The sequence below is a fragment of the Rana temporaria genome, chromosome 1 (assembly GCF_905171775.1).
Source record: "Rana temporaria chromosome 1, aRanTem1.1, whole genome shotgun sequence".
In the NCBI taxonomy this organism is placed as follows: domain Eukaryota; kingdom Metazoa; phylum Chordata; class Amphibia; order Anura; family Ranidae; genus Rana; species Rana temporaria.
Genome location: NC_053489.1, coordinates 613,807,164 through 613,826,451, shown reverse-complemented (window position 1 = coordinate 613,826,451; position 19,288 = coordinate 613,807,164). Strand labels below are relative to the sequence as shown.

General features: G+C 44.0%; 1 protein-coding gene across 8 annotated transcripts in view; it reads left to right on the top strand.

Moving 5' to 3' along the window:
- The window catches only part of CTBP1 (C-terminal binding protein 1), a 556,415-nt gene that overhangs the window by 493,888 nt on the left and 43,239 nt on the right, over positions 1–19,288 (top strand). For all 8 annotated transcript variants that reach the window (XM_040335258.1, XM_040335253.1, XM_040335255.1 and 5 more), the window contains one exon: positions 5,444–5,574. In XM_040335258.1, the coding sequence (XP_040191192.1) occupies positions 5,444–5,574 (131 nt within the window). The remainder of the gene's footprint in view (positions 1–5,443; positions 5,575–19,288) is intronic.

Here is a 19,288-nt window from a genome sequence, read left to right as displayed (position 1 = left end):
AGGAGTATAGAGAGAAGGGCAATCTTAGGCGAGGGAGTCAACGATTCATCGTAAATTTTATTATAGCATTCAAATACCTGAGTCCAGAAAGGGCGGATCCGCTCGCATTCCCACCAGACATGTAGGTAGGTCCCTGTAGAGGTGGAACATTGCCAACAGGATGCTGAGGTGAATGGGAAAATGTTGTGTAATGTGGAGGGGTCCCTGTATCATCTTGACAGAATCTTGTAGTTTTTTTTTTTCCCTGCAAGTATTTTTATTTTATTTTAAACGGATATAACTGGTTATGCAAGTTTGCAAGCAATGTTATCGAACAACTGTATCCATTTATACAGCGCTGGAGCACTCGGCTAAGAGAATGCCTCGCCCAAACACTAGCCCTCTGTGTTGACCTAATACTAAGGGGTCCATTTATAAGGCATAGAATGTGACATTCAGTGGGAGTGATTGATGGAAAATTAATTCTCCACAGGAGAATGTTTTTTTAAAGTCACATTGTCTGCTTTATAAATGGACCCCAACGTCTAACCCTTCCTGTAGCACCTAAACTAACCATTCCTGAAACCCTACCACTAACACCAACCTTCATTGTAACATTAACCCTAATTGTTCTCTTTCTTCTAACACTTACCCTGATTCCAGCTCTGTTACCTTAAAACAAAACTTTCCTATATCTCTTATACTAACCTGAAGATTTACCCTTTATATTTTAGACTAACCCTTTTTATGTTTCCCTCGTAGTACTAGCCCAGGTGTATCCCTGTAGCACTAGCACTCTGTGTATGCCTCGTAGCACTAGCCCTCTGTGTATGCCTCGTAGCACTAGCCCTCTGTGTATGCCTCGTAGCACTAGCCCTCTGTGTATGCCTCGTAGCACTAGCCCTCTGTGTATGCCTCGTAGCACTAGCCCTCTGTGTATGCCTCGTAGCACTAGCCCTCTGTGTATGCCTCGTAGCACTAGCCCTCTGTGTATGCCTCGTAGCACTAGCCCTCTGTGTATGCCTCGTAGCACTAGCCCTCTGTGTATGCCTCGTAGCACTAGCCCCCTCTGTGTATGCCTCGTAGCACTAGCCCTCTGTGTATGCCTCGTAGCACTAGCCCTCTGTGTATGCCTCGTAGCACTAGCCCTCTGTGTATGCCTCGTAGCACTAGCCCTCTGAATCCTCTCGGTGTATCCCCTGGTAGCACTGACCCTCGGTGTGAGCCAACCTACTGTACACCTTACTTGTTTGCAAACCTCTGCTTTGGCAAGCAGGGCTGGAATCTTTTGCTTAATTTCTGCAGTGTATACATTCAGTTCGTTCTACTTAACAGGATAAATCCCCTTTACAAAAAACCTGCCTATGCAGGTAAGGGATATTTGTAGATTAAAACAAACTGTGATCCCTCTGTATACATTTTTGCTCATGAAAGTAAACACACTAAGATTTTGCAAAAATTGTTATTTGCAAAAAAACTGAATAATGCCCTTGCTATAGGTGTGGGCCATTTACATACCTTATGAGTCCTGAATAGAATACTCACATGACATTGCCAAGTGAGGCCTAGTCATCTCTACTCACCTCCACCATCACAGGAGTGAGCTTTTTCTGAGTTGATCCCCCTCAAATACTCTTTCCCTCCCCTAATGCAGTAGCTCTGAGATCAGCATTTGAGAGCTTACTCATGTGATGGTGGAGGATGACTGGGCAACATCCTGGGAGTATTTCAGTCAGGTTCTTAGAAGTGGTGTAAATCAGGCTTCGACAAACCTAAGGTCGCATTGGCGCCTAGAATTGGCGGCCTGGCTCCTGGGCTAGACTGCGGCAGATATCTTGTCCCCATGCAGCTCTACGAACTAAGATGTTGCGCCGGCCGGTAATTGAGGCCGCAGCTTTGCGGCCTGCTGGAGCGAGATTCATCACTCGCTCTGTTAACTGAGGGCATGCTCTTACATTGCTTACACTGGCAGGGGATGTTGCGCCCTCTTCTGGTGGCCAGATCTCACAGAGCAGTACTGATTGAAGCATTGCATGTCCATATGACCAGAAGCATGTCACAACCAGGATGTGTCTGCATACAGTGTGCAACGAGGAGTGGAAGTAGCTGAGGATGATTCTGTCCACCATAAATAGGTGGATGGTGGTCCTATTTTCTGGATCAGATGAAAATGGACAGGCAATCCGTTTCCATCCAATTGCCCCATACAGGAGAGCATAATTGTGTCCGAGTTCACTCTGCATAGTGGAGAGGACACAGACCTGTCATCCGCCTGCTCAGCGGAGAGATCCCCTCTGAACATGCTGATTCCGCTTGGCGGATGTGCCCGTGTGAAAGGGGCCTAAAGTCATTAAAAAAAAAACGTATTAAAACATCAATTGCAATACACGTTACATATCGCCTCGCACAAACTGGCTTATTTAGCTGGCTCCTAGATTCAAAAAAAATTGTCAAGCCCTGGTGTAAATGGCCTACACCTATAGCAAGGACTTTATTCAACTTTAGTCAGAGCGGCACAGTTTCGTTTTTAGCTACAGATGCACTTTATCTGCATAGGCAGTTTTGTGATAAAGGTAAACTGGCCTTTAAATTGATTGTAAAGTCTGTGTTTTTTTTTTTCCTCTTAAACACATTATACCTGCTCTGTTAAGTGGTTTTGAACTGGGCAGCCCAGATCCTCCTCTTCTCGGGGCCCTGGCCCCTCCCTCCTGTTGAGTGCCCCCACAGCAAGCCACTTGCTTTGGAGGCACCTGAGCCGAGCTGCAGCTCCGTGTGTCCATTCAGACACAGAGCTGTGGTCCCGCCCCCTCCCTCTTTTCTGATTGGCTCCCACTACTGTCAGACTCAGTTGGCCAATCAGGAGGGAGAGTCCCTGAAGGTTGAGACACTCGTAGACATTGCTGGAGAGAGATGGGGCTCAGGTAAGTATTGAGGGGGGCTGCTGCACACCAGTTTTTTTTTATCTTAATGCATAGAATGAATCCGTCTGGCTGATCGGATGAAAAACAGACTGGTGGACCGTTTTCATCCGATCTCCCTATAGAGGAGAGCGGGGCTCTGAAAGCTCCCTCTCAGCACAGTGAGTAGAGATGGACCTGTCATCCGCCTGCTCAGCGGGGGTTGATCACCTGCTCAGCAAAACTGAGTCCGCCGGGCGGAAAGCCTGTGTGGAAAGAACTTTTTTCCCCTTTAAATTTTTGAATTCATGCAGGGATTTGATGCACCTATTTGCATATCCTTTCATTTGCAGTGGAAGGACTTTCCCTTTGCATCTTAAAGTTCACCTGTCATGGCAGATATATGGAGGGGGGTCAATGCTGGCTGTCTTTTTTAAAAAAGCTAGTTGCCTGGCTGAATCTGGCTGCAGTAGATTTGAGTCACTGACCCAGAACAAATATGCAATACAGTGCCTTGAAAACATATTCATACCCCTTGAAATTTTGTCATGTTACAACCACAAAAAGTAAATTTATTGGGATTTTACGTGATGGACCAATACAAAGTGACACATAATGGTGAAGTGGAAGGAAAATTATAAATGTGTGTGTTTTTTTTCCCCCCAAATCTGAAACGTGTGGCGTGCATCTGTATTCAACCCTCCCTAAATTCATGCTTTGTAGAAGAACCTTTCGCATGCAATTAAAACTGAAAGTCTCTTTGGGGATGTCTCTTCCAGCTTTGCCCATCTAAAAAATTACATTTTTGCCCATTCTTCTATGAAAAATAGTTCAAGCTCTGTCAGATTGGATGGAGAGCATCTGTGAACAGCAATTTTCACAAGTCTTGCCACAGATTCTCAATTCGATTTAGGTCTGGACTTTGACTAACACAGGAATATGCTTTGATCGAACTCATTCCATTGTACCTCTGGCTATATGTTTATGGTTGTTGTCCTCCTGGAAGGTGAACCTCCGCCCCAGTCTCAAGTCTTTTGCAGACTCGAACTAGTTTTCTTCAAATATTGCCCTGTATTTGGCTCCATCCATTTTCCCATCAACTCTAACCAGCTTCCCTGTCCCTACTGAAGAAAATCATTCCCACTACATGATGCTTCCATCATCATGTTTCACAGTGGGGGTGGTGTGTTCGGGGTTATATGCAGTGGGTTTTCCACCACACATAGCATTTTGCTTTTAGGCAAAAAAGTAAAATTTTGGTCTCATCTGACCAGAGCAATTTCTTCCACATGTGTGTCCCCCACATGGCTTCTCGCAAACGTGACTTTTTATGGCTTTTTCAACAATGGCTTTCTTCTTGCCACTCTTCCATAAAGCCCAGATTTGTGGAGTGCACCACTAATAGTTGTCCTGTGGACAGATTCTCCCACCTGAGCTGTGGATCTCTGCAGCTCCTCCAGAGCTACCATGGGCCTCTTGGCTGCTTCTCTGATTAATGCTCTCCTTGCCCGGCCTGTCAGTTTAGGTGGACGGCCATGTCTTGGGTTTGTAGTTGTGCCATACTCTTTCCTTTTTCAGATGATGGATTGAACAGTGCTTCGTGAGATGTTCAAAGCTTGGGATATTTTTTTTTATAACCCAACACTTTATTCCTGACCTGTCTGGTGTGTTCCTTGGCCTTCATGTTGCTGGTTGTCCACTACCGTTCTCTATCACAGAACAGCTGTATTTGTACTGAGATTAAATTGCACACAGGTCTACTAATTAGGTGACTTTTGAAGTCAATTGGTTCAACTAGATTTTAGTTAGGGGTATCAGGGACTAAATACAAATGCATGTCGCACTTTTCAGATATTTATTTGGTCTATCACATAAAATCCTTTTAAAATACATTTACGTTTTTGGTTGTACCATAAAAAAATAAGGAACATTTCAAGGGGTATGAATACTTTTCCAAGGCACTGTAAATGAAATTCACAGGTGGAAATGTATCAACACTGAAGCGAAAAAATCTGGAGCAGTTGTGTGTGGCAAACAGTCGTCTGTTTTTTTTTTTTTTTTTTTTTTAAAGCTTAAATGATCAAGCTGGAGATGGAAGCTGATTGGTTGCCATACACAGCTGTGCCAGTTTAGCACCTTGTACCTGTACTGGTTCCTAGGTCAGTGACTCAGTGTTCAGTCAAAGCATCAGCATCATACCCAGGCAATTGGCATTTGCAGAAGAGTTCAGTAATGGCAGCCTACATATTGCTTTTATGACAGGTTTCCTTTAAAGTTACTTACTAGCTTCTAGATTGGATTGACTGAATTCTGTATTAATTTGCCCACACCAGTTTAGATCAAGTTTCAAGAGGGTGACTTACAGTATGCCCACCAGCTGCCTTTCTGTACAGTGTTCTGATGGGACGAAACACAACAGCAAGCCCAGAGCTGCAGAGGAGAGATACTCTGGTAAACCATGTATATTATTTAAAGTATTTAAGCACTAATCCAGGGCTTATAATTTAGTACTGAAACTTTAAAGCAGGTTTTGGATTTTGTCTGATGTCTCTAATGTCCTATTCCAGATGAGACAGGGAGCGTTCCTGGTAAACACAGCTCGAGGCGGTTTGGTGGATGAGAAGGCACTCGCACAAGCATTGAAGGAAGGGAGGATACGGGGAGCAGCATTAGACGTACACGAGTCGGAACCTTTCAGGTAATTTGCGGTTGTACATTATACATAAAGTTCTCTCATACCATTCAACTTGTCTCTCGAGCTGGCAATACACTGTCAGATTTTCGTTTTAATGCGCCTAGAAAACTCCTATCGCAACAGTTTTTCCTGCCATCACTGAGTCAGTAAGCATGGTTCAAAAGCCAATGATTCTTTATTAACAAAACTGAACAATACAAGGTAAACTACTGGTCAAAAATTTTAGCACACCACCATTTACCCAGTTTTTATTGAAATTTATGAAGTTTAATGTCTCGATGGGCTCTGAAAATAAAGCATAGAACAAATAAACAATTGGACATACAAATTAAATAGTTTTCTTTAACAAAATGTAGTCTAAATTTTTAACTCCTTAAAGTATCCACTTTTTTCTACAATGTTAATCAAATATTTGTTGGAAAGTTCTTCCCAACACTGTTGTAGAAGTTACCACAACTGTTTTGCTCTTGTTGGGTGAAAGCAAAGCAACCTGTCCAGTATATCCCAAACCAGCTCAATGGAGTTCAAGTTTAGAGACTGAACTAATTATTCCATGATTTGAAGCCTATTATTTTGTTCTTTTCTTCTAAGATAGTTCTGACACAGCCTGGAGGTAAGTTTTGGGTCGTTATCTTGCTGTAGGATAACCCCTGCCTCAACTAGGCATATTCCAGAAGGCATTGCCTGGTGCTGCAAAAAAAGGTGGTAGTTCTGGTTCAGGGTGCCATTCCCTCTGTGCAAGTCACCGTCTCTGGATCCAGCAAAAGAGTCCAAGACATCACGCTTCCGCCTCCATGTTTAACAGCTGGCTTCACACATCAAGGAACCATCCTTTCACCTACTCAATGGTGTAAAAAAAAAAAAACTGTGCAATGAACTGAAGACCTCAAGTTTTTAACATTTTGTCCATAAGACCACCTTCCAGTCTTCAGTAGTTCACTGGCAGTGCTTTATGGCCCAGACAAGCCTCTTTCTTATTTGGCCATTTTAGCAATGACTTTCTTACAGCCAATCGACCTGTTAAACCTGCAGCTCCAGGTCTTCTCTTGACAGTTGAAACTGAGACTTGTTAACTTCGATCAGTGTTAAGCTGTGCTTGAAGCTGTTGTCCTATGAGCCGCCTGTCATGCAAGCTGTTGACTCTTGTCAAAACTTGTCTTCTGATTCTGTTGTGGCTTTGGGTCTGACAGACCTCCTCCTGTCGGTTTCCTCCAATTTTTAAGTGCCTTTCGATGGTTTAGGAAACTGTACTCACCGACACATTAGCATTCTTTGCAAGTGTAGGCAAGACCTACACTTTTAAGGGTTATAATGGTCTGTCTTCCATTAATTGCCTTTTTCTGGCCATTTTGAGAGCAATATATAACTTTCTGCAGTACACAACTGTCCAAATATTGCTTAAAGTGGAGCTTCCATCCCCAATTTTTTTTTCATTATTGTGCTCATTAGACCTAAAAAAGGAAAAAAATCTGGAAATGCCTGTTGCTATGCGGTCCCACCAAATCTGCCTTTGGAATCACCTAGGTTTCTGACATCTCCCTCGAATGCTCCTGGGTAATGTGTGTCATCATTTCCCAGGATGCAGTGCGCTACCTAATTATCACTCCCCATCCAAGACTTCCAGGAAGTAAGTGCTTGTAGGCTTCACAATGCCCACAAACAAAATGACAACGGTGTAGACATAGTTTATAAAACGATCTTTTTTGAATAACTATGCGGAGCGGCGGCGGATTGTAAAATAGTAAGTGGCCGGATTTATATTATAAAAACGTATGATGAAAGGACATACAAAGAACCCATAACTCACCAGTATTTCCATTTATCAAGTTGTAGAACATAGAGATACCTCTCAAGTGGCATGTGTGGCATGTGTGATTGGTGAAAAATAGATGGGGGTTGCTACTTCAATATATAAAGGAATTGGATAGTTGTGTAGGCAGTGGCGTATCCTCAGATAAAGTAGCCAGAGGATGTTAAGTTGAATTTGGCAAACAAGGCCTTGATTCTTTAATATGATTAGTATAGAGATCAGAGCATAGAGTTGTGACTTTTGTTGCACAGTGTCTGTTTTTTTTTTAATTGTGTAGCTAAATAATGTACTTTATTTCACAGCACCACTGTGCCGTCACGTGACCTCCTACCTGACGTCAGAGGGGAATTCGTGCCCCTCTCGCCGTAGTCCTTGGATCGGGGAATGAGAGCGGTGGATGTCACGTGACCACACAGAGGCGATGTGAAATAAGGTATTTGGCTGCATAATTAAAAAAAGACACTGTGCAACATAGCTTGTTATAATAGAGGGGCTGACACTCATTGTAATTACCGACTTTACAACTACTTTAAGTTGTATTGCTGTTTACATTTTCCTAGGCTCCATGCACACTGGCTTAAAAATCGCTGCTTCTACAGAAGTCTTGTGTTCTGCCTGTAGAAGCAACGCAATGCTATCCTATGTGTCCATGCACATTTGGACAATCGCAGGCATATTTTGAGCTCAACGTTTAGAGGCAGGAAAAAAAAACACCTGGTTTGCATTCCTTATTGGAGCTTTCTGGCGGAAAAAGCACAAAACTCTCCTCAACCCATCTAAACGTTGTACAAAAAACGCTCTACGTGTTTTTTTTTTTTGTTTTTTTTTGCTGCTAAGGGATTTGGCGTTTTTTTATTTTGCTCAGTGTGCATGGAGCCTAGGAGTTAAATATGTCTCTTAAACTTAATTTAGCCTGAGTTTGCATTCTTTCTATGCATCAGTATAAACAGAGATCACAGCTGATGTGACTGGAATTAAGGTTAAGACTTTCTTCCTAGGCCTTATTTTTATTGTATATTACCTGAGGGAATAAATCTTGTTCTGAATTGCTCATAGCAACCATTCAGATCTATCCCTTCACTCATCTAGCACAGTTCATACTGCTCTACTTTGCATATGTCGTAATAGGGATGCTTTCTGCTGTTGTAGTCTGCCTCAAAAGTGAATGGGACTGGCATTCATAAAACTGGACAAAGCTTTGTGCCTAAGGCTGTTATAACATTTAATAGAAAATTCCCAAAATAATAAATCTTGATCTATGTCCACAAACCCCCAACTGCTCTTTTTTTTCCATCCCACTGTTCATTGTAACTCATGCTCTGTCGATTGGTGTTTTTTTACCACCTTGCCCTGAGTATTCTGAAGCTTGGAGAATATCTTAACTTTGTGGTGCAGCTTGGACCCTGAAACCCATTGAAAGACAATGACCTTGTGAGAAGCAGAGATGGGATAGCCTCAGACCCGAGGTGGTATAAACTGCTGCCTGAAGCAAAGACCCCTTTCTGAGCAACACTGGACAGCATGTGTTAAGGGCTTGTAAGCATCCTACATCACCTACTCCTTGTCTGTTTTTGGCATGTGACCTCTCCAATGTAAATCCTATGACAAAGGCCTGGCGCTTTTCTTTGTGAGGGTGTACAGTATTCTGCAATACGGACATTGCCAAAGCTTACATTGGGCTCCTAGTAAACTGGGCCCTGTGTCGTCTTCTCCACATCAAGACAAGGGTGCTCTATATACTATAGGCAGCTAGCTGCATGGCAATCTGTAAGCCACATGACTTGGGGTGAACTAACTTGCATTGACATCTCTGCCAGTGTTTCTGAGCCTTTTTGAGACCAGGGCCTTGTAAATTCTTCTAAAACCTTCCATGCCCCAACAGTAAAGGTTTATGCCAGCACAATAAAAGTATGGCAAGGAAAACATACATTGAACTGTTGGCTCTGGATGGGGCTGGGTGTCAATTGGGGAGATGGCATTGTGGAGTGGGTTAGGGGACTCTGAAGACTTGGTGGACCTGTAAGGGATTCTGGAGGTTTTTGGGTAGGGGCTGGATGGTGCAGTGGGAGATAGTAGACACTGTTTGGAAATTAGGAGCACTATATAGGTCTGGAGGCTCTGAAAAGGGCTGTGGGCCACTATGGGAGGTTGGGAGGCACAGCAGGAGGTGAAGAGATTGTAATTGGCTGGAAGCCCAGATGAAGAGAGATCACAGGCAGGCAATGGCCGGTAGTTAAGAACCACTGATCTATGCCATGTAAACTTTAAAGTAAAAGTTTGGGGTGCTAAAAAAAAAAGGACCTTTATACTCTCCTCGATGCTGCAGAATCGGTGTAATGCTGTCCTTTGCCAGCGTTAAGACCAATAACTAAGCGATCACATGACCGCTAATTTGTCAGTTCTCTGTCTTCTCAGAGCAGAGAGCAGTGACTGACGGTCACTGCTCTCTGCTCTGCTCCTCCAGCATTTACTGGCATGCTGGGCTGTACAGTGAGCAGGAGCCAGCTGCTGACCAGGGTGGATCAGAGCCCCAAGCAGCTCTGTGGTGTCAGCAGACAGTGGACTTTAGCCTGCTGTCAGCTGAATTTGGGTCACAGAAGAGCACATATATAATTTGCACTTCCTCAACCCATAAAAGTTGTGGCCAAAATCAGTCATTTTGATAATATGGGCTTCACCTAACCCCCCACCCCCATACACCTCCCCTTCCCCATACAACGAAAAGTGATTGCTTCAACTTTAATACGCTCGTTAATTATCTCAAAATCCACGTTATAGAGACCTTGTCGGAGCTCAGTAATTCTTTTTGAACTGTGAAGGTAATTTGCTGTGGCTTATTGCACATCATAAATTGCTGTTTGGCTTCTCTGTATCATTTGGGTAGTGAGCAATTTCTGAGCATCCAGCAGTTCTCAGTGGGCGCCATCTTGTGTCCTGTCTGAGAGCAGCAGCCTTTAAGAAAAGATTGACATGCGGGAGAGTCTGAAATGTCTGTCGTGTACATAACTGGCACCTCGAAAGTTGTGCTGTGTGGAGTCATCTTGTTACAAGAATCGTGTTATCAGCATGTCGCATCATCAGGCCTTTCGTCTATTGTGTGTCAGCGTGTAGGAGGAGAGGAACAGCTACTACATGCCATACAAGCAGCAGGAGGGTAGCTGTAGCCTTGTTTCAGTCTGTTACCCATATACATATTTGGCTAAAAAGGGTGGGAATATTCAGCCTCTACCTTTTTTATACATACAAATGTTACAGGTTTAACAGGTAGAAAGCCGTAGAAGGCCTTGCTACTCCAGACATGAAACCTGCAGGAGATTTTTTCCATTTAGAAGTCCACTGTGTCCACTCCTACATTCTGATTGGTGCACTGTGCTGACATCTGTCCAAATCACTTTGCTGCGCTGCACTGGGTCAGTTCACTTCACTTTGCTGGGCTCCGTTCACTTTACTTTACTGCGCTGGGCTCCGTTCACTTTACTGCGCTGGGCTCCGTTCACTTTACTTTACTGCGCTGGGCTCCGTTCACTTCACTTTGTTGCACTGGGCTCCGTTCACTTCACTTTGTTGCGCTGGGCTCCGTTCACTTCACTTTGTTGCGCTGGGCTCCGTTCACTTCACTTTGTTGCGCTGGGCTCCGTTCACTTCACTTTGTTGCGCTGGGCTCCGTTCACTTCACTTTGTTGCGCTGGGCTCCGTTCACTTCACTTTGTTGCGCTGGGCTCCGTTCACTTCACTTTGTTGCGCTGGGCTCCGTTCACTTCACTTTGTTGCGCTGGGCTCCGTTCACTTCACTTTGTTGCGCTGGGCTCCGTTCACTTCACTTTGTTGCGCTGGGCTCCGTTCACTTCACTTTGTTGCGCTGGGCTCCGTTCACTTCACTTTGTTGCGCTGGGCTCCGTTCACTTCACTTTGTTGCGCTGGGCTCCGTTCACTTCACTTTGTTGCGCTGGGCTCCGTTCACTTCACTTTGTTGCGCTGGGCTCCGTTCACTTCACTTTGTTGCGCTGGGCTCCGTTCACTTCACTTTGTTGCGCTGGGCTCCGATCACTTCACTTTGCTGCGCTGGGCTCCGTTCACTTCACTTTGCTGCGCTGGGCTCCGTATACTTCACTTTGCTGCGCTGGGCTCCGTTCAGTTCACTTTGCTGCGCTGGGCTCCGTTCAGTTCACTTTGCTGCGCTGGGCTCCGTTCAGTTCACTTTGCTGCGCTGGGCTCCGTTCAGTTCACTTTGCTGCGCTGGGCTCCGTTCACTTCACTTTGCTGCGCTGGGCTCCGTTCACTTTGCTGCGCTGGGCTCCGTTCACTTCACTTTGCTGCGCTGGGCTCCGTTCACTTCACTTTGCTGCGCTGGGCTCTGTTCACTTCACTTTGCTGCGCTGGGCTCTGTTCACTTCACTTTGCTGCGCTGGGATCTGTTCACTTCACTTTGCTGTGCTGGGCTCCGTTCACTTTACTGCGCTGGGCTCCGTTCACTTTACTTTACTGCGCTGGGCTCCGTTCACTTCACTTTGTTGCGCTGGGCTCCGTTCACTTCACTTTGCTGCGCTGGTATCTGTTCACTTCACTTCACTTTGCTGCGCTGGGCTCTGTTCACTTCACTTCACTTTGCTGCGCTGGGCTCCGTTCACTTCACTTTGCTGCGCTGGGCTCCGTTCACTTCACTTTGCTGCGCTGGGCTCCGTTCACTTCACTTTGCTGCGCTGGGCTCCGTTCACTTCACTTTGCTGCGCTGGGCTCCGTTCACTTCACTTCACTTTGCTGCGCTGGGCTCCGTTCACTTCACTTCACTTTGCTGCGCTGGGCTCCGTTCACTTCACTTCACTTTGCTGTGCTGGGGTCCATTCTTTTTGCGGCACTGTGCTGGGGTTCCATTTCAATTGATGAATTGCAATGGTGTCCATTCACATTAACACAATGCACCGTGGTCTGTTCTCATCAGTGCATTGCAATGGTGTATCTTTATATTTGTACACCATTCGGCGGTTTGTTCTTGGTGCATTGCAATGGGGGCCCGCGCTAGTCGGTGCACTGTGCCAGGGTCCGCTCTATTCGGTGCGCTCTATTCTGGGTTTCCAACCAAATTGGTTGGTTTGGTGGCCAGCCACACCATCAATGTCCATCGGGCTGTGTATTCTATAATTTAAAGTGTACCTGTGGGCAGGGGTCCTAAGGAAAGCATTTGCTAGAGCCCCCAAAGGTGGGCTGAGGCTTCAGTACAAGGCACGGCTAATATTTAAGGCAGCACTCCAACTTAAAAGTGATTCTTCTCCATAAGAACACTTAACTCCGTGTAATACGTGGCCTTCTCCTTGCAATCTGTGGCACTTCTTTACTTTTTTTCTTTGTTCACTCTGGACGTCAATTCCTCTTCATACTCTGTGCACTACGGATAACCGTTGTCATTACACTGTGTAACTCTTCTCTTTGAACTGTGCCAGTACTGCTGAACCTGTATCGGACTCCACCAGCCCAGTAACCTCACTCTCGGTGACGACTATTTGTATGTGTCACATGAATACTAGGAAGCTGTACTCTGGACCAAACCTGTACTTTTCTCTTGAGGCCCCACTTAATCTTCTGTGGACCCAGTATTGGGGTTCCAGTCGCAAGGGAAGGAGCTCAAGCACAAAAGCACTTTCACCAACAGGGTCTCCTTCACCTTTTGCCAAGTCACTGCTTCCAAACCGACTGGCTGCTTATACAGTCAACACTGGTATGGTAGTCCTTAGCAATGGCAATATAGCATCCTCGGAATGCCTTCACTGCCCATTAGACATTGGCACTGTATCTTCTCTGTCTCGTCATGACCCCTTTTTAAGCCCAGTTCATTGTGATATGTCGTACATGTATTGCATCCCTTTAAGATTGCCCTAAAGCTCAAACCAGGCCAAGTTGAATAATGATGAACATTCTTTACTCAAGATGTTCAAAAGTAACATAGTGTACATGGTATCTTCTATACACATACCTATGCATGTTTTTTTAAGTGCCCCATAGCTGTTCTGCTGGTGCCCCTAAATACCTCATGAGGTAGTTTCAATTTTACAAGGTATGAGTTCCTAAATCCATTTATCAGTGAAATAAGTCCACATCCTTGGTACCCCATTAGGGCTCCCACAGGGGTGGTTAAGTTCAGGAAGTAGTTAACCTCTTTAGCAGTATTCTGTTCCTTAAGTGGGGAGGCCTGGAACCCTTCCTCTTACTGCAGCACCTGAGAAGGGGTTCCATCCTTTTTTATGTGTTTACCCCAGCACAGAGCAATACTTCCCCAAAAAGCCCAGGAAAAACTGTCGAGCAGAGCTTACCCTTGCCTCCTAGGGAGTACCACCTCAGCAGGGCAAGTACACCTAAACTGTGCAATAAACTCACATTGGGGTATACAGTTTTACAAAGAAGTACAAAGTAATCAGAACCACATACAGTTGTTCTCATAAATTTACATACCCTGGCAGATATTGATTTCTTTGCCATTTTTCAGAGAATATGAATGATAACACAAAAATTATTATTTTACTCATGGTTAGTGTTGGCTGAATCCATGTATTAATCAACTGTGTTCACTCTTTAAATCCATAATAACAAACTAGCCAAATGACCCTGATCAAAAATTTGCATACCCCAGTTCTTAATACCGTGTATTGCCCCCTTTAACATCAATGACAGCTTTAAGTCTTTTGTGGTATTTGTGGCTAAAGGCTCTTTATCTTCTCAGATGGTAAAGCTGCCCATTCCTCTTGGCAAAAACCCTCCAGTGCCTGTAAATTCTTGGGCTATCTTGCATGAACTGCACATTGAAGATCTCCCCAGAGTGGCTCAATGATATTGCGGTCAGGAGACTGAGATGGCCACTCCAGAACCTTCACTTTATTTTGCTTTAGCCAATGACGGGTTGACTTGGCCTTGTGTTTTGGATCGTTGTCATGTTGGAATGTCCAAGTACGTCCCATGCGCAGCTTCCTGGCTGATGAATGCAATTGTTCCTCCAGTATTTTTCGATGACATACTGCATTCATCTTGCCATAAATTTTGACCAAATTTCATGTGCATTTTGTAGCTCTCACATCCCCAAAACATCAGCGATCCACTTCCGTGTTTCACAATAGGAATGGTGTACAGTCAGGTCCATAAATATTGGGACATCGACACAATTCTAATCTTTTTGGCTCTATACACCACCACAATGGATATGAAATGAAACAAACAAGATGTGCTTTAACTGCAGACTTTCAGCTTTAATTTAAGGGTATTTACATCTAAATCAGGTGAACCGTGTAGGAATTACAACACTTTGTATATGTGCCTTCCACTTTTTAAGGGACCAAAAGTAATGGGACAGATTAACAATCATAAATCAAACTTTCACTTTTTAATACTTGGTTGCAAATCATTTACAGTCAATTACAGAGTGAAGTCTGGAAGGCATTGACATCACCAGACGCTGGGTTTCAACCCCGGTGATGCTCTGCCAGGCCTCTACTGCAACTGTCTTCAGTTCCTGCTTGTTCTTGGGGGCCTTTTTTCCTTCAGTTTTGTCTTCCGCATGTGAAATGCATGCTCAATCGGATTTAGGTCAGGTAATTGACTTGGCCATTGCATAACATTCCACTTTTTTCCCTTAAAAAACTCTTTGGTTGCTTTCACAGTATGCTTCGGGTCATTGTCCATCTGCACTGTGAAGCGCCGTCCAATGAGTTCTGAAGCATTTGGCTGAATATGTGCAGATAATAATATTGCCCGAAACACTTCAAAATTCATCCTGCTGCTTTTGTCAGCAGTCACATCAATAAATACAAGAGAACCAGTTCCATTGGCAGCCATACATGCCAATGCCATGACACTACCACCACCATGCTTCACCATGCTTCACTGATGAGGTGGTATGCTTTGGATCATGAGCAGTTCCTTTCCTTCTCCATACTCTTCTCTTCCCATCGTTCTGGTACAAGTTGATCTTGGTCTCGGCTGTCTATACAATGTTCTAGAACTGTGAAGGCTGTTTTAGATGTTGTTTGGCAAACTCTAATCTGGCCTTCCTGTTTTTGAGGCTCACCAATGGTTTACATCTTGTGGTGAACCATCTGTATTCACTCTGCTGAAGTCTTCTCTTGATTGTTGACTTTGACACACATACACCTTCCTCCTGGAGAGTGTTCTTGATCTGGCCAACTGTTGTGAAGGGTGTTTTCTTCACCAGGGAAAGAATTCTTCGGTCATCCACCACAGTTGTTTTCCGTGGTCTTCCCGGTCTTTTGGTGTTGCTGAGCTCACCGGTGCTTTCTTTCCTTTTTAAGGATGTTCCAAACAGTTGATTTAGCCACACCTAATGTTTTTGCCATCTCTGATGGGATTGTTTTGTTTTTTCAGCCTACTGATGGCTAGCTTCACTGATGGTGACCGCTCTTTGGATCTCATATTGAGAGTTGACCGCAACAGATTCCAAATGCAAATAGCACACTTGAAATTAACTCTGGACCTTTTATCTGCTCCTTGTAAATGGGATAATGAGGGAATAACACACAATTGGCCATGGAACAGCTGAGCAGCCAATTGTCCCATTTACTTTTGGTCCTTTAAAAAGTGGGAGGCACATATACAAGCTGTTGTAATTCATACACTGTTCATCTGGTTTGGATGTAAATACCCTCAAATTAAAGCTGAAAGTCTGCAGTTAAAGCACATCGTATTTGTTTAATTTCGAATCCATTGTGGTGGTGTATAGAGCCAAAAAGATTATAATTGTCGATGTCCCAATATTTATGGACCTGACTGTACCTTTCACCATAGGCCTTGACTCCTCTCCAAATGTAGCATTTTATGGTTGTGGCCAAAAAGCAACATTTTGGTCTCCTCACTCCAAATGACTTTGTGCCAGAAGGTTTGAGTCTGAGTTTTTCTTTCTTTGCATCCTAAACAATTTTCCTGTCAGTTGTGGCTGAAATTTTAGTTGGCCTACCGGACTGTGGTTTGGTTTGGTTTCAACAGAACTCCTAATTTTCCACTTCTTGATTAGAGTTCGAACACTGCTGATTGGCATTCTCAATTCCTTGGCTATCTTTTTTTTTTATCCATTTCCTGTTTTATACAGTTCATCTACATTTTCCCGCAGATTCTTTAACAATTATTTTGCTTTCCCCATGACTCAGAATGCAGAAATGTCAGTGCAGCACTGGATGAAAGATGCAAGGGTCTGTCAGGAGTCCAGAAACTCATTGACCTTTTTTACACACACACCAATTACAAGCAAACCGATCACAGATGAGGATTTTTACCTTTTAATAGCCAATCAAACCCCTTTGTGTCAACTTGTATACATGTTGTTAGGCCAAAATCACCAGGGTATGTAAACTTTTGGGGTCATTTGGGTAGTTTGTTTTCATTATGATTTAAAAAGAGTAAACACAGTTGATTGATAATAAATGGCTTCAGCCAAACACTAACCATAAGTGCCGGTTCACACAGGGGCAACGTGACTTCCAGCGAGGCGACTTCAGCGCGACTTGGAGCGACTTACAACGCGACTTCAAGTCGCCTCCAGGACAGGTGACTTTGCCAGTGGCCAATCAAACAATCGGCTCTGTGGAAGGGAGGGGTTTGCCTGAGAACTATTTTCTCTTCCTGTAAAGTTGCTTCAGTTAAGATGTGATTCGACTTTGGAGGCGACTTCCATTCAAATCAATGGGTACAAGTCGCCTAGAAGTCACCTTCAAGTAGTATAGGAACCTTTTCTGAAGTCGGAGCGACTTCAATAGTGTGCATTAAGACGGCTCTCATTCACTTCCATGTAATTTCTCACGTCGTGCAACTTGGGGGCGACACAAGTCTGATCCCAAGTCACGGTAGTGTGAACGAGCACTGAGTGAAAAAAGTTTTTTTGTCATTCGTATTCTCTGAATAATGGCCAAGAAATCATAAACCTTTTACACACACACTAATTACAAGCAAACAGATCACAGATGAGGATGGTTACCTTTTTAATAGCCATTCAAACCCCTTTGTGTCAACTTGTATGCATGTTGTTAGGGCAAAATCACCAGGGTATGTGAACTTTTGTGGTCATTTGGGTAGTTTTGTTTTCACTGTGATTTAAAAAGAGTAAACAGTTTGATAATAAATGGCTTCAGCCAAACACTAACCATGAGTGTAAAATGTTTTTGTTTTGTCATTCATATTCTCTGAAAAATGGCCAAGAAATCATAAATTCTGCCAGGGTATGGAAAGCACTATGGAAAGTCAAACAAGGAAAAAAACACAATACAGTAAATGGAAGCACCTGCTACCTCTAGCCCAAAGTTTTTTTTTTTTTTTGAGATATGAGAGATATGATAGAGGATTAAAACCCTTGTCAGATTTTTGTCTACCCGTTGCAGAGATTCACCCTTCTACAGGTGGTTCTCAAAAAATTAGCATATTGTGATAAAGTTCATTATTTTCTGTAATGTACTGATAAACATTAGACTTTCATATATTTTAGATTCATTACACACAACTGAAGTAGTTCAAGCCTTTTTATTGTTTTAATATTGATGATTTTGGCATACAGCTCATGAAAACCCCAAATTCCTATCTCAAAAAATTAGCATATTTCATCCGACCAATAAAAGAAAAGTGTTTTTAATTTAAATGAAAGTCAACCTTCAAATAATTATGTTCAGTTATGCACTCAATACTTGGTCGGGAATCCTTTTGCAGATATGACTGCTTCAAAGCTGTGTGGCATGGAGGCAATCAGCCTGTGGCACTGCTGAGGTGTTATGGAGGCCCAGGATGCTTCGGTAGCGGCCTTAAGCTCATCCAGAGTGTTGGGTCTTGCGTTTCCCAATATCCCACAGATTCTCTATGGGGTTCAGGTCAGGAGAGTTGGCAGGCCAATTGAGCACAGTAATACCATGGTCAGTAAACCATTTACCAGTGGTTTTGGCACTGTGAGCAGGTGCCAGGTCATGCTGAAAAATGAAATCTTCATCTCCATAAAGCTTTTCAGCAGATGGAAGCATGAAGTGCTCCAAAATCTCCTGATAGCTAGCTGCATTCACCCTGCCCTTGATAAAACACAGTGGACCAACACCAGCAGCTGACATGGCACCCCAGACCATCACTGACTGTGGGTACTTGACACTGGACTTCAGGCATTTTGGCATTTCCCTCTCCCCAGTCTTCCTCCAGACTCTGGCACCTTGATTACCCTTGATTACCGAATGACATGCAAAATTAGCTTTCATCCGAAAAAAGTACTTTGGACCACTGAGCAACAGTCCAGTGTTGCTTCTCTGTAGCCCAGGTCAGGCGCTTCTGCCGCTGTTTCTGGTTCAAAAGTGGCTTGACCTGGTGAATGCGGCACCTGTAGCCCATTTCCTGCACACGCCTGTACACGGTGGCTCTGGATGTTTCTACTCCAGACTCAGTCCACTGCTTCCGCAGGTCCCCCAAGGTCTGGAATCGGTCCTTCTCCACAATCTTCCTCAGGGTCCGGTCACCTCTTCTCGTTGTGCAGCATTTTCTGCCACACTTTTTCCTTCCCACAGACTTCCCACTGAGGTCCCTTGATACAGCACTCTGGAAACGGCCTATTCGTTCAGAAATTTCTTTCTGTGTCTTACCCTCTTGCTTGAGGGTGTCAATGATGGCCTTCTGGACAGCAGCCAGGTCGGCAGTCTTACCCATGATTGCGGTTTGGAGTAATGAACCAGGCTGGGAGTTTTTAAAAGCCTCAGGAATCTTTTGCAGGTGTTTAGAGTTAATTAGTTGATTCAGATGATTAGGTTAAGAGCTTGTTTAGAGAACCTTTTCATGATATGCTAATTTTTTGAGATAGGAATTTGGGGTTTTCATGAGCTTTATGCCAAAATCCTCAATATTAAAACAATAAAAAGGCTTGAACTACTTCAGTTGTGTGTGTAATGAATCTAA